Source organism: Portunus trituberculatus, chromosome 38 (assembly GCF_017591435.1).
Source record: "Portunus trituberculatus isolate SZX2019 chromosome 38, ASM1759143v1, whole genome shotgun sequence".
Lineage (NCBI taxonomy): Eukaryota > Metazoa > Arthropoda > Malacostraca > Decapoda > Portunidae > Portunus > Portunus trituberculatus.
The window spans coordinates 38,329,043-38,344,042 of NC_059292.1; the positions used below are offsets into that span (position 1 = coordinate 38,329,043).

At 41.6% G+C, this 15,000-nt stretch overlaps 1 protein-coding gene across 1 annotated transcript in view; it reads left to right on the forward strand.

Annotated features, from left to right (window-relative positions):
* LOC123514552 overlaps window positions 1-15,000 on the forward strand; it is an 85,519-nt gene that overhangs the window by 57,235 nt on the left and 13,284 nt on the right. Inside the window, exons 5-7 of the mRNA XM_045272492.1 lie at window positions 460-602; window positions 3,733-3,819; window positions 9,370-9,499. Coding sequence (XP_045128427.1) covers window positions 460-602; window positions 3,733-3,819; window positions 9,370-9,499 — 360 coding nt within the window. The remainder of the gene's footprint in view (window positions 1-459; window positions 603-3,732; window positions 3,820-9,369; window positions 9,500-15,000) is intronic.

Here is a 15,000-nt window from a genome sequence, read left to right on the forward strand (position 1 = left end):
TGCTGCTGCTGCTGCTGCTGCTGCTGCTGCTGCTGCTGCTGCTGCTGCTGCTGCTGCTGCTGCTGCTGCTGCTGCTGCTGCTGCTGCTAGCAACCATTAACGCTGCCACTGCACCACTGCTACCTGCTGCTGCTGCTGCTGCTGCTGCTGCTGCTGCTGCTGCTGCTGCTGCTGCTGCTGCTGCTACTGCTGCTGCTGCTGTTCCTGCTGCTGCTGCTGCTGGGTTGCTACCACCACTACCACTACAATAAAACATCATACCAGTACACACACAAACACACACACACACACACACACACACACACACACACACACACACACACACACACACACACACACACACACACACACACACACACACACACACACACACACACACATCCCTCCCCCTTCCTATCACACACACAAACCTCGCCACTTCACCCAACACTTACCATCACTCTCTATTTCCCCTTACAGGAGAACCACTGTCCCCTCCTGTGGTGGTGGGAGCAAGGGAGATCTACCAAACCTCTGAGGTCATCAAGATAGGGTGTCGCCCCCGCCACGCCGCGCCCCCCGGACACCTGTCTGTGCTAAGCTGGTACTTGGACGGCAGGAAGGTGAGCAGGTGTAGGAATAGTAGAAGGAGGGAGAGAGGGACGCTAGGAAAGAGAGGAAGGAAAGGGGAAAGGTGAGAGAAGAGGAGGGGTGGGAAGGAGAATAGGTGAGCGAACAAATAGGAAATGTAGGTTAGTGATGATAAAGGATAGATGGATTGCTGGAAAGGAGAGAATGAGAGGAAGATAATAAAGAAAGAGAGAGAGAGAAAAAAAGAAAGAAAAACCACCAAGGATCAGGAGTGGAAAGACAATTGAGTAAGGGAGAAAGAGAGAGAAAGAGAGAAAAAGAGGAGGAAAACAAGAAGAATGACAATGGAAGGATAGATAAACGGATGGAAGGAGAAGGAGAAAGGAAGTAAATGAAGCTGAAGAAGAAGATGGATGGATGAGGGAAGGAGTAATTCAGGGGAGTGAGGGAGAGTAAAGGAAGATAAGTGAGGAAGGAGGAAGGAGAGGAAGAAGAGGAAGGAGGGTGAGGTTGATGTGTCGATAGATGGATGGGTGAGGGAGGGAGTAATTCGAAGGAGTGAGGGAGAGTAAAGGAAGATAAGTGAGAGAGAGAGAGAGAGAGAGAGAGAGAGAGAGAGAGAGAGAGAGAGAGAGAGAGAGAGAGAGAGAGAGAGAGAGAGAGAGAGAGAGAGAGAGAGAGAGAGAGAGAGAGAGAGAGAGAGAGAGAGAGAGAGAGAGAGAGAGAGAGAGAGAGAGAGAGAGAGAGAGAGAGAGAGAGAAGAGAGAGAGAGAGAGATAGGAAGGAGTAAAGCAAAACAAAAAAAAAAGGAAGTGAAGAAAAGAGGATGACTGAGGAAGAGAGAATGAAACAAACAGAAGAGGTGAAAGAGAAGACGATGCAAAAGAGTAATGGAAGAAAAGAGAATAGATGAAGGAAAGAGAAAAAATAAAGATAAACAAGAGAGAGAAAAAAGAAAAAAAACTAATTGAAGGAAAGCAAACAAGTCATACGAATGAAAGAGAAAGAAAAAAAAGAGAGAGAAAAAATGAAGAAGAAAGAATTAAAAAATAAAAGATGAAAGAAAAAATACAACAAAAAAAAAATGAATTGACGTGAAGGCAAAAAGAACGATAATAACCAGTAAAGAGACTAGATAATGACCTTTAAGTGACATTACTGGCGGTAGGTCATGAACGCTTCTTGTATATACGTGGCCAGGTAAGGTGAGAGGCGAAGGTGTGGCCATGTAATTATCTGGCCTAACTACCTGGTGATCTACATATCTCAAGCTCAGGTAAACAGCAATATAATTAGGTGTCGCAATTAAGTCAACACGTTAGCCAGCCAGGTAGCAAATGTAATGTATCACTGGGCTGAGTGTGCTGGTGTGAGAAAGCAGAGAAGGGAGTGTTTGTGTGGAGGAGAGAAGGGAAGAGGAGAGAAGAGAAGGATTGAAAGGAAGGAGGTGAAGAATGTCCTGGAATGAGGGAGGAGAGAAGAGTGGTGGAGGTAAACGAAGGGAATGTTTATATGAAGAGAAGAATGAGGGAAGACGAATGGAAAAGAAAGAGAGAAGGAAGGGTCGTATAGAAGAAAGAGGTGGAGAGAAGAGAGAAAAAAAGTGTGGCAGAAGAAAGAATAAGTAGAGGAGAGAAGAATGAGGGGAAGTGAGTGAAAAGGAGAGAGGAGGAAGGATCGTATAGAAGAATAAGAGGGAAGGGGAAAAGAAGAAGAGTTAGAAAGGGAGAGAAGAGAGAAAAAAGTGGCAATGGAAAACAAAGAAGGATTTGTGAAAGAAGAATGAGGGAAGGGAAGAGAAAAGGAAAGAAATAAAAAGATCGTGTAGAAGACAAAAGAGAAGATGAAGGAAGATAAAAAAAAAGAGAGAGAAAAGGAAGAAAAATCGTGTAAAGAAGATTTGAGTGAAAAAGGGAGATGGAAGGAAAAGATGAAGAAAGTGAAAAGGAAAGAGTGATAAGGAAAAAAAGATAAGAAGGAAGAGAGAAGGAGAGGGAGGGAGAAGAAGAGATTGATGAAGAAAAAGAGAGAAGAAAGAAGGAATTATGTGAATGTGAGAATACAAGAGAGAGGAAGAAGTGGAATTAGTAAAAAGAAACAGAAACAGAAGCAGATTAAGAAGATAAAAAAGAAATAAAAGAATAGGGAGATGAAGGAGAAAAAAAAAGAAGGGACTGACGAAGAAAGAGAGAGAAAAAAAGAGGGATTATGTAAATGTGAGAATAAAGAAAGAGAAACAGAAACAGAAGCAGATTAAAAAGATGAGAAAGAAATGAAAGAATAGATAGATGAAGGAGAAAAAGAAAAGGGACGAAGAGAAGAAAAAAAGACTAGAGGAAAATAGATGAGAAAAGAAATAAAGGAGAAACGAAGGGAGAGAGAAATAATGGAAGAATCAGAAGGTGGAAAAATAAGAAAGGGAAGGAATGAAAGCGAGAAAGGAAGAAAATAGAGAGTATAAAGGAAAAAAAAGAGGAGAATCATAAAAAAGAATGACAGTGGATGAGGAGTAAAAAATAATGAAGGATAGAAAAAAAAATGAGAGAAATAAATGTGTGTGTAAAGGAGAACTGACAACGAAGTAACATAAGCAAACAGGAACATGAGAAAAAAAAATGAAAGGGCTTTTAAATTATAATGAAAATGTCATGATAAAAAAAAAGAATGGATTGGGTGGATGGGTGGGAGATGAATACAGAAGGTCACGGAATTAAAGAGGATAGAAAAATGGTACTTAAATGTTACAAAAAATGGTGGAGTCAAATAATGGAATAGAGGTATAAAGGTCACACCGCCTGCCAGCCAACCCTGATATACAGTAGCAGTTTTGCAGCAACACTCAACACCCATTAACGTGGCCAGGTATGCATGGATTACCGAAGACAATAGACGATGGGCTAACTTAAGGTAACATTCAATGAACATAACTTGGCGTATCTAATAACATAACTAACCGAATGACTTACTGACGGATTCATTGTCGACTGAGTGACTGGTTGGCTAACAATTAATTAACTAACTAACTAAATAACTGGCTGGTTAACTTACATTCTTAAAACAATAACTGACTAACTAACTAATTCTCTCTGTCTCTCTGTCTCTCTCTCTCTCTCTCTCTCTCTCTCTCTCTCTCTCTCTCTCTCTCTCTCTCTCTCCCAACAGGTGCTGGACGAATACCTCTCACCTTTCAACACTACCTCCCAAGGGGTCGATCTTCCAGGCCTCTCCCTAAGAGTTCCAGGACAAGAGGTAAGAAGGGAAGAGAGAGGAAGGGAGATAGGGAGTGGTGAACAGCACGAAGGAACACAAATGTCAAGCAAACACTAGTGCGTTTTTTTCGTTAATGGGCTCTTTGTAATCAGAAGAGCATTGAGTAACTGACGGAGGGAGAAAGGATAGAAGGAAGGAGGGGAGTAAACAAGGAAGGAAGGAAAAGAGAAAGGATGGAAGGAAGGAAGGAAGGAATAAAGACAAAATGAAGGGAAAGTGAAAGGAAAGTGAAAGGATGAAAGGAAGAAAGGACAGAAGTAGTAAAAATTAAAGTAAAGAAAGGTTGTAAGCAAGGAAGAAAGAAAGAAAAGAAGGAAAGGAAAAGGAAGGAAAAGAGAAAGGGGTGATTATGGAAAAGGAAGAGAGAAATGAAGAGGAAAGGAGAATGGTAAGTGACGGGAGAGGAATAGGACACAAAGAGAAAGGAAAGGGAAAGAAAGGATGGAGAGAAGACTGAAGGCAGAAAAAGCAAGGACGGAGGGGAAAAAAGACAAAGGATACAGGAAGAGAGAGAGAGAGAGAGAGAGAGAGAGAGAGAGAGAGAGAGAGAGAGAGAGAGAGAGAATGTCGGACAATCAATAACCAAATCGATTCATATATTGCCATCATTACTATTATTATTATTATTATTATTATTATTATTATTATTATTATTATTATTATTATTATTATTATTATTATTATTACTATCATTATTATTATTATTATTATTGGGTTGTTATTGTCATTGTTATTATCGTTGTTGTTGGTGTTACTATCATCGTCATTATCAACATCATCATCATCACCACCATCATCATCATCATCATCAAACAGGAGGATGAAGAAGGCAAGAAAGACGAGGAGGAGGAGGAGGAGGAGGAGGAGGAGGAGGAGGAGGAAGAGGAGGAGGAGGAGATAAACCGCATTTTGGCACCTTTGATTTGTCCACACAGAGAGAGAGAGAGAGAGAGAGAGAGAGAGAGAGAGAGAGAGAGAGAGAGAGAGAGAGGGTGATCCAAGCCAAAGCAAACAGCAGATCCAATCCCTAACCGGCGTCTTCAAGGGGATCAACATCACTAGATTCTAACCTCTCTCTCTCTCTCTCTCTCTCTCTCTCTCTCTCTCTCTCTCTCTCTCTCTCTCTCTCTCTCTCTCCTCCCTTACATTCTCCTCTTTTCTTTTTTCCCGTCCTCTCCTTCTTCTTCTAAGCTTTTCTCTCACTTTCTGTCTCTTCTCCTCTTTATTCTCTTCATTCTCTTCTTTTTATTACTTTCTATCTTCTTTTCCCTATTTCTCTTCCTAAGTTTCCATTTTTTTTACTTTTCTTTGTTTTTTTTTTCTTTTCTTCATTTTCCTGTCCTGTTTTTTTCTCTTCTTATTTTTTTTCTTTTTCCTTCTTGTCATTCTACTGTTCTTCTTTTCCTTCTTTTGTTCTTTATTTCCCTTTCCTTTATTAGTTCGTCCTTCCGGATTCCCTCTTCCTCTTCGTCACTTCTCATCAACATTTCCATCTCTTCTTCTTCCCTCCTCCTCCTCCTCCTCCTCTTCTTCTTCTTCTTCTTCATTCGTCTTCACAACCCTTTCCCACCACCACCACCACCACCACCACCACCATCACCACCTCTATTATTTCTCTTTCTTTTCTTCCTTTCTCCCAGATTTCTTTTTTCTCTTCGTCACATCTCATCAACACCACCATCTTTTCCTCTTCCTCTTCTTCGTAGCCTTCTCCTCCTCCTCCTCCTCCTCCTCCTCCTCCTCCTCCTCCTCCTCCTCCTCCTCCTCCTCCTGAGAGTTATAAATCCCATCCCTCCTCCCCACCACGCCTAATCAGAAGACAAGGATCTATGAACCCCCACTACCCTCCCTGCCCAATTACTGATTTATTAGTGTCCCTGGAGAAGAAGAAAGAAGAGGAGGAGGAGGAGGAGGAGGAGGAGGAGGAGGAGGAGGAGGAGGAGGAGGAGAAAGAGGAGGAGGAGGAAGAGTTACAGTACAAAAGGTGTACCAGGAAGCCCTTTTGATGGAGAAGTCTTTTTTTTTTTTAAGTTGTTTTCTTTCAACTGTGTTCATCTTATCAAGTGAAGGTTTGTTGTAGGTCCATTGTTTTGATCTAATAAGCGAGTAAATAACATATCTCTGTTGCTTTGACTTGGAGAGAGAAGTACTAAGGCTCCTCCTCACCCTCCCTGACATTAATACGAGGAATATAATTAGGCAGGGAGTATAATAGGTAAAAATAGGAAGAGTACTCCCCACCCACCCAAACACTGACGTATGGGGAAGAGGTAGGGCAGACAGACACACAGACACACAGACGGATGTACAGTGTGATAAGTGATGACAGGAGGGTGAGATTACGGAAGGAAAGAGAGGTGAAGACGTAAAGGTATAGAGTTACAAAGGGCTGGCTTACCACCTTCCTGATGTCTGATTGCTATTCTTTTAACCCCTTCAGTGCTATGACGGGTTTTCATATTCATTCTGCTTACTATTTAATGATTTTATACAGCTTCAGAAACTTATGTGGGTATTAAGATGGTAGAGATTCTGGCCATTAATCTTCTGACCTCCATAGACCCTTCCTAATGTTAATGAAATCGTCTAATCATACCCACTTCCATGGTAAAAATGCGTCCTAGTAGTGAATGGGGTTAATCTTGTGTATGAATCATATGTCAGATTGCTGGTTGGGAAGATTTATTTAAGTGGATTTGTTTTTATTTATCTATTTTTTCTTTATGCACTGAACAGACGCAGAGATTTTACTGTCATGGTTACGAAGGAGAAATCTAAGTTATGGTTCTCGCCTCGTCACTAGGTTAGCAGTGGGTCAGACAATGCATGTAAGTAAGCAAATACGTATGATAGATTGATAGATAAAAACAACAATGAAACTTGTAGAAACGGCTGCATGAATGAGGTTCCAGATTGCCACCACTCATGACATCTGCAGTGATTACAAGACGGGACACACACACACACACACACACACACACACACACACACACACACACACACACACACACACACACACACACACATATCATTACAAATCACGTGTTGTTTATTTATCAGTTTACGATGCGACGACTCACTGAACACCGGCTTTCGATACAGTTCCGGATTTCGCCCCGCACTTTGAAGGGTTTTGTTGTGGAATTGTGCACAAGTCCGCGGAACATTTCTCTTTACGCTGCCTTTATTACGAGCATCCCGTTCAGTATACACACACATGGACCACTCTCTCTTCTTGACGTCCCCCGCATCGAGAAAACGCACCAGTCACTCTCTTTGGATATGTACAACTTCAGGTTAACGAAACAGGAAACGAACCACTAGCCCGGTCTTGTCACACTCCCAGACCAAACCCACGCGACACCAAGGAAGCCACCATCAGGTTCCAGGCGCACCAACGAGACGCGAAAACAATTGCGATCCGGAAAAAAAGAATGCTCTACGACACCAAATTGTGTAGCGAGCCACACCCAGGAAAGGCCAGGCAACGCAGGAACAGGTCGTCCCCCTCCTCCTCCTCCTCCTTCTCTTCTTTTATTTCTTCTTCTTATCTTTTCTTTTTCGTCTTGTCTTCCTCTTCTCTTTCCTCTTCCTCCTCCTTCCGCAAGTTTTCGTTCTCTTCCTCTCAGTCGTTCACTTTCAAACACAAGATCACTGGAGCGGAGGAAGTGCCTGCCAAGGAGAAGAGTGCCAGGAAGAAGAGGCGAGCCAGAGAGAGGCAAAGTCAGGAGCGGCAGCAGGCACGGGACGCCAAGACTGCCTGGGGGCGAGTGCCTCGGGGAATGGCAGGCTGAGGCAAGGTGTCGCGTGGAAAGTTTGCATTACGTCTCAGTATATCTGTGTTTCTTTGGGAAATCAGAGAAAACTAGTGATAATACAGACAATTCATTATAGAAAATAAATGAAATCAATAGACACAAACTGAAACACGGTGAATTATTTAGTTATGACATTTGTGAGCCGATACCTTGAGTGGATGCCTTCCTAATCTAATCTAACATGGACTGGATGCCCTTGCTAACCCCGAACCGTAACCAGGATTCGTAGTCATGCCCGTAAGCATCCCTCGTCCCCCGACACCCCACCTCCTCTCACCACACAAAATAAGTCAAACAAAACGTATTTCATTGAAAGGACTATCCATACATACGAAGTTAATTTCACTGTATACAGAATCCAGAGACAGCTTTCGAGACAATGCCCTTCTTCTTCCAATAACCTTCTCACCACTCACTACTCATTCCCACCCTTACTCACTCCATCTCATTAATAAACCCTGCGATTCTCTACCCGCTTCTGCTTTTTACTCCTTCCGAGTCTTGAACTGTCAACAACGGAGTATAGAAAGAAAAAAGTAAAAGAGATTAAAAAAAACCTACGGAACTAAATTGGTCAACTTTTTGGAAACTCTTTCTATAATTAACTTTCGGGAGCGGCAAAATGAGAGCTTTTTATTTATTTTTTTTTCTCCTATTCTTGTGCCGTTGGCGAGTCTCCCTTACACACACACACACACACACACACACACACACACACACACACACACACACACACACACACACACACACACACACACACACACACACACACACCAAAAGATAGATGGATACGCCTATATAATTCGTGTAACAATCATATCTAAAGGGAAAACTGAATAATAGAACGCTTAGATGCCGCGATGCACATAACTATATAAACACAATCACAATATAACCTTTGATTAATTGAATACCCTCAAATCACTCCCCCTTTGTGGATGTATTGAAACACGTTATCTCGAACCAACCACCCTTCTCTCTCTCTCTCTCTCTCTCTCTCTCTCTCTCTCTCTCTCTCTCTCTCTCTCTCTCTCTCTCTCTCTCTCTCTCTGTGTGTGTGTGTGTGTGTGTGTGTGTGTGTGTGTAGACCATAGCTATTGATAACTATTCGTATTACACTGTACGCCTCGTATTTTCGGAAAGATTAAAATTGTACAACTAATTAAGAGATATGTTGAGGTCAATTAAAAAAAAAAGAGAGCTGTTTTGAAATTCATAGCGCTATCTATCTACTAATCCAACCTTTATCAATTCATGTACCGCTTCCTCCATCTGCTTACCTGCAAATATCTGTGTGTACTTGTGTCTTTATGTGTGTATTTGGCTGTCTATCTACTCATATATCTATCTATCTATTGATCGATCTATCTATCTAGCTACCTATCTATCTATATATCTATCTTTCTATCCACCTAACTATGTATCTATCTTTTTATCTACCTAACTATGTATCTATCTATGTATCTAACTCTTTCTTGTTAATGTAGGAGAGACACCGTGATAAATAAGAAAAGGTCCACTGAGTTACCAGTCCCAAAACAAATATCAGGAGAATCATCACAATTGGAAGGAAATGTGTCTAAAAACCTCCCTTTTGAAAGAGCTCACGTCATAGGAAGGTGGAAGAATAGAAGCAGACAAGGAATTCTATCTAACTACCGACATATCTATCCATCTACTCATCCACCCACCCAACTTCCTCTCCCTACAGGTGGCAGCGGCGGGCGGCACCGTGCAGGCGGAGTGTCGGCTGAGTCTGGGCCCGCACTCCATCAGCACCTTCAAGACACTGCGGGTTCGAGTAAGGATGGTGTCGTACGTGGGGCCCTACCAGTCTGCAGGTGAGTGCCAGGTGGTGATGGGAATGACAGGTGGTGATGGTCAACAGGTGGTATCTAGACAGGTGGTGATGGTCGGTGATAAACTGCAAGATATGTAGGTGATGATAGTAGTGTCAGATGATGGGTATACAAATAATAAAATACTAGTGATATGAAGACAGGTGGTGACAGGATGATGATAGACAGGTAGTGATGTGCAGATAGTTGGTGATAGGTAGACAGACAGTGATTAGCAGAAAGGTGACAATAGATATAAAGTGGTTCACAAACTTAAACAAATTCTCTCACAAGCTCCACGAACGACCGTCACGTATAGTCAGTCCTCTGCAACAAGTAACAGGGACAGTGCCAACAGGTGAAAGACTCCATAACAACCAGAAGTGCCAGTGCCATTTACAGGAGAGGGAGTGCCGCCCAACATAATAAGGTGACAAAAGACGCAGCACAATAAGGAAGGAAGGGAGGAAGCGGGACTCAGCGAGGAGGGTTATAAAGGAAGTCTCTGGTAGGGGAAAAGAAAAAGCTGTGTTTTCTGCCCTCTGGCGGCACGCTACTCCTAAACGAGGAAGACAGAGGTGTTTTCTTCCTGTTAGTCTCCGCGGAAATGGCCACGGAGGGGGAAGGGGCGGTAGTGGGCGAGAGGGATAAAGAGATGGGTGGGGAGGAAAGTCAGACACTGCGAGAACTCTAAGAAAAAAAAAAAGGAAATAAATAAAGAAAGAAAATAAAGAACTGAAGAAAGGAAGGAGGAAAGAAAGAATAGAAAGAAAGAAAGAAAGATTAAATAAATGAATACCGGGAGGAAAAGAAGAGAAAGAAAGAGTGAAAGAGCGAATTAAAGAAAGATTGGAAGAAAGAGAGAAATAAATGAATAGAGAATTAAATAGAGAAAAAAAAAGTTAATAGCTTAATTCATGAACGGCGAAAGAAGGATAGTCGAAGAAAAAGCAAAAGAGAAGGAAGCAGAGCACAAGAGAAAACGAAATACTTTATGTAGGCACCAATACCACAAGACCAGGAGAAAAGAAAGATCGAATTGAGGAAGACGTAAGGATTAGGGATTACTGGAGGAGAAGGAGGAGGAGGAGGAGGAGGAGGAGGAGGAGGAGGAGGAGGAGGAGGAGGAGAGGAAGAGGAGATAATATTCTCTCTTCTACCAGTACTGAATACTTACACACACACTCTCGTTTCCAATAGAGAGAGAGAGAGAGAGAGAGAGAGAGAGAGAGAGAGAGAGAGAGAGAGAGAGAGAGAGAGAGAGAGAGAGAGAGAAGGGGAACTTTCTGACTTAAGATACAATTCTTGTCTCTTATCTTACCTTCTTCATCCTTCACTTTCTGTCCGTCCTCTTTCTCTTCCTCTTCTTCTTCCTCCTCCTCTTCTTCTTCCTCCTCCTCTTCTTCCTCCTCCTCCTCTTCCTCTTTCTCTTCTCCTCCTCCACCTCTTCTTCCTCGTTCTGGCAGATGTCTTCCTCCACCTGGCAAAGGATAACAACTCATTGACACCCTCTCACAATACGTCGCAAACAGGTATTGTGTGTGTGTGTGTGTGTGTGTGTGTGTGTGTGTGTGTGTGTGTGTGTGTGTGTGTGTGTGTGTATTGGACATTTGATCTAATCTTCCTCAGTCAGCCAACCAGCCATCATAGAATCTCTCTCTCTCTCTCTCTCTCTCTCTCTCTCTCTCTCTCTCTGTTTATTTGCTGACGTTGCACTACTGGGATTTTATACAATAATCTTAATAGCTTTTTGGTTGCCAACATTAAGAGCGCTCTCTCTCTCTCTCTCTCTCTCTCTCTCTCTCTCTCTCTCTCTCTCTCTCTCTCTCTCTCTCTCTCTCTGTGTGTGTGTGTGTGTGTGTGTGTGTGTGTGTGTGTGTGTAGTATAAACACCATTGTATTCAGCATAACCTTCTATCCTTTGTCATTTACACTCACCGCATCATCACCAATTTAGCTACGCACCACCACTGATCATCACCATCATCACCACCATACCTCTACCACCCACCGTTACCTCTATCACCAAGAGATCACCGCATCAATGCCTTCCCATCACCACAACCCATCTCCACCCCATCCTCATCCACGTAAAGAAGAGAACGGCTCCTATTTCCTGTCTTTCTATAAAAAATGTGGAAGCCAAGAGGTTTTCCTGTTTATTCCCTAGATCCGCTAGGGAGATAATGGGCTGGCTATTAATTGTGGTGGTGGTGGTGGTGGTGGTAGTAGTGGTAGTAGTAGTAGTTGTTGTTATTGTTGTTGTTGTTGAAATAATAATAATAGTATAGTAGTAGTAGTAGTAGTAGTAGTAGTAATTATAGTAGTAGCAAGAATAGTAGTAGTAGTAGTAGTAGTAGTAGTTGGTAATAGTAGTTATTGTTGTTATTGTTGTTGTTGTTATTGTTGTTGTCGTTATTGCTGTTATTGTAGTAGTAGTAGTAGTAGTAGTAGTAGTAGTAGTAGTAGTAGCAATAATAATACTAGCAGTAGCGGTAGGAGATATGAGCAACAACAAGAAGACATCTGGACGTACGTGTGGCTATCTCTTATATGAAGAACGCCTACCTATTTCTACCATAATCTCTTCCATAAATTCATGTAGTCTTCCTTTACAGCTCCCCAGTGACTCGCCAATAACAGCTCCATTACTGAGTCCTCTACGCTAGTCATCTGCCACTCTATTTCAGAACGAGCTGTTTTCTAGTATATGTAGTAAGAGTAGTAGTAGTAGTAGTGGTAGTGGTAGTGGTATTATTAGTAGTAGTGGTAGTGGTAGTTGTGGTGGTAGTGGTAGTTGTGTTGGTAGTAGTACTAGTAGTGGTAGTAGTAGTGGTAGTGGTAGTAATGATAGTGGTGGTAGTGGTAGTAGAAATAGTAGTAATAGTAGTAGTAGTAGTAGTAGTGGTGGTAGTAGTAGTAGTAGTAGTAGTGGTAGTAGTAGTAGTAGTAGTAGTAGTAGTAGTAGTAGTGGTAGTAGTAGTGGTGGTGGTAGTAGTAGTAGTAGTAGGTAGTGGTGGTGGTGGTGGTGGTGATGGTGGTGGTGGTAGTGGTAGAAGTGATAGTGGTAATAGTGGTAGTGGTAGAAGTAGTAGTAATACTGGTGGTGGTAGTATTAGTAGTAGTTCATTTGGCCATTTCCCACGAGTCTGTAATTCGAACACTGCTATATTCAGAATATCCGTTATTTAGAAACAACAACAACAACAACAACAACAACAATGACAATAACAATGATAACAACACAGTCACCACCACTACCACCAATAACAACAACAAAAATTACAACAACCATGAAAACGATAATAATAAAATTAGCAAAACAACAATAAAAATAACAACTATTAAAATAATTATAAAAAGTTAACAACAACAACAACATCCGAGGTACAAAGGAATATATATGAGAGACATTTCAGAAACAAAATAAACACCAAAAATGAATAATAAGAGAGAGAAAAGAGAGGAGGAATGGAAACAGGAAAGAAGGGCAGGAAGGAGGTCACATTTACCTAAACGGTCACTACTTACTGATGGGAAAAAAGGGCAAAGAAAAAAAAAACGATCATTAGAATTAAAGAGAAACATTGACTTCACGACATGACATTACTGGAGAGTAGACACACACACACACACACACACACACACACACACACACACACACACACACACACAAGTTTGCTGTAGAATATGGAGCAGGGAATGTGACGTTTTATATGTGACACAGACTGAATGAAGTGCAAGATACTGTACACAAGTAATGTCAATAAAGTAAAGGAAGGAGAAGAAAACAGTGTACGAGTCTCAATGCACAGGGAGTTTACTGACAAGTGAAAAAGCATATTAGTTGTTTTCAATACCATATGATTATTTTCAATTTATACGATATAATCTCAAGTTATATTAAGAAAAAGCATAATATTTTCCTTAATTAGATATGAAAGATACTTTTAACTTCTCATTCACTACCATGTCGTTTTTATTTTTCCTTTTCAAATATGCAGTAGTTGATTCCATACAGTCTGGAAATTTTCTGTATTAGTGGATGGGTAAAAATATCATAGCTGGAACGTACAGCTTTTTTTTTATGTAAGATGACTTCTGGCTAAGGGCAACGAAAATGAACAGGAGAGAGAGAGAGAGAGAGAGAGAGAGAGAGAGAGAGAGAGAGAGAGAGAGAGAGAGAGAGAGAGAGAGAGAAAAGATCCAATGAAGTGCCAGTGCCTACAGAAAGGAGGACAAAAGGTTTATCTAAAATTAGAGAAGTGCTTTGAAGTCTTCCCCTTGAAGTTTATAATAGAGAGTGAAGAAGTCAAAGGCAGGAGTAAATACGGCTTGTTAAGGAGCATTTATAAATAAACTACACGCCTCCTCGCTGCCCCGCCTGATTGGTACACGCTGAATGATTTAATACTTGCCCAAATTTCCATATTCCAATTATTTCCAATCACCGCATCAATTTGCTTCGCCCTGAGCATATCTCCCAAAATAGAAATATAAAAATAGAAAAGCAACCATATCAAAGTATTTACCATTAAAAATGTGGAAACGAATACACAAATGAAGCAGGAGGCGGATGGTCAGCGGCGCGTGTCCACTGTTTTATGAATGAGTTTAAGTAGATTATATATGCTTGTCCCTCCATTTTTTTTTTTTTATTTATCTATTTTCCTGAGGGATTATTTTGATGTCACTGTTGTTTTTCTATTGATATTTTCGAACATTGGCCGAGTGCAGTGCCGAATGATAAGGTAATGAGGTATTTGGCCGCCTTAAACGTGAGAGTTCTGGGAAGAGGCAAAAACTTCACAAGTGCACCAGTCAGTCGAGCCACCGAGACGGGAGAGAGAGGGAGGGAAGATGATGGTTGTGGCCTTTACATCACCATAGCCTGCGGTGATTTAATACTGGCTTCTATATCACGACCAAGGTCCACATCCTGAAATTACTATCACCCCGATTATTTTCAAAGGCCACAGAGATGATTAGACAGGTTCTCAAGAGTGCTTCTCATATTCATGAATTGGGAATTTAAATAATCTGTCACTGGAACCATAATAGAACCCTCAAACAACTGTGTCCCATCAACTAGGGTCTATTGAGAGTAATGGAGGTGGGACGCAGAAGTCAGTCGAGCCACCGAGAGGGAGATGGAAGGGAGATGATAGTTGTGGCCTTTACATCACCATAGCCTGCAATGACTTAGTACTGCCTTCTATAACATGACCAAGGTCCATATTCTGAAATTACTATCACCCCGATTATTTTCACAAGCTACAGACAGTTTCAAAATTGCTTTCCAAGTTCTTAACGTGGGAATCTAGTTAAAATGTCGCTGGAACTATAATAGCACCATGAAAAACTTGTGTCCCTTCAACTAGGGCCTTCTGAGAGTAGTGGTGGGACGCAGAAGTGTTTCAAAATATGGCACCAAGATCGGCGTGTGAAGAGGAACATACTCGTACTGAAATAGAGATAATACAGAGTGAGCACAGTAATGTTGG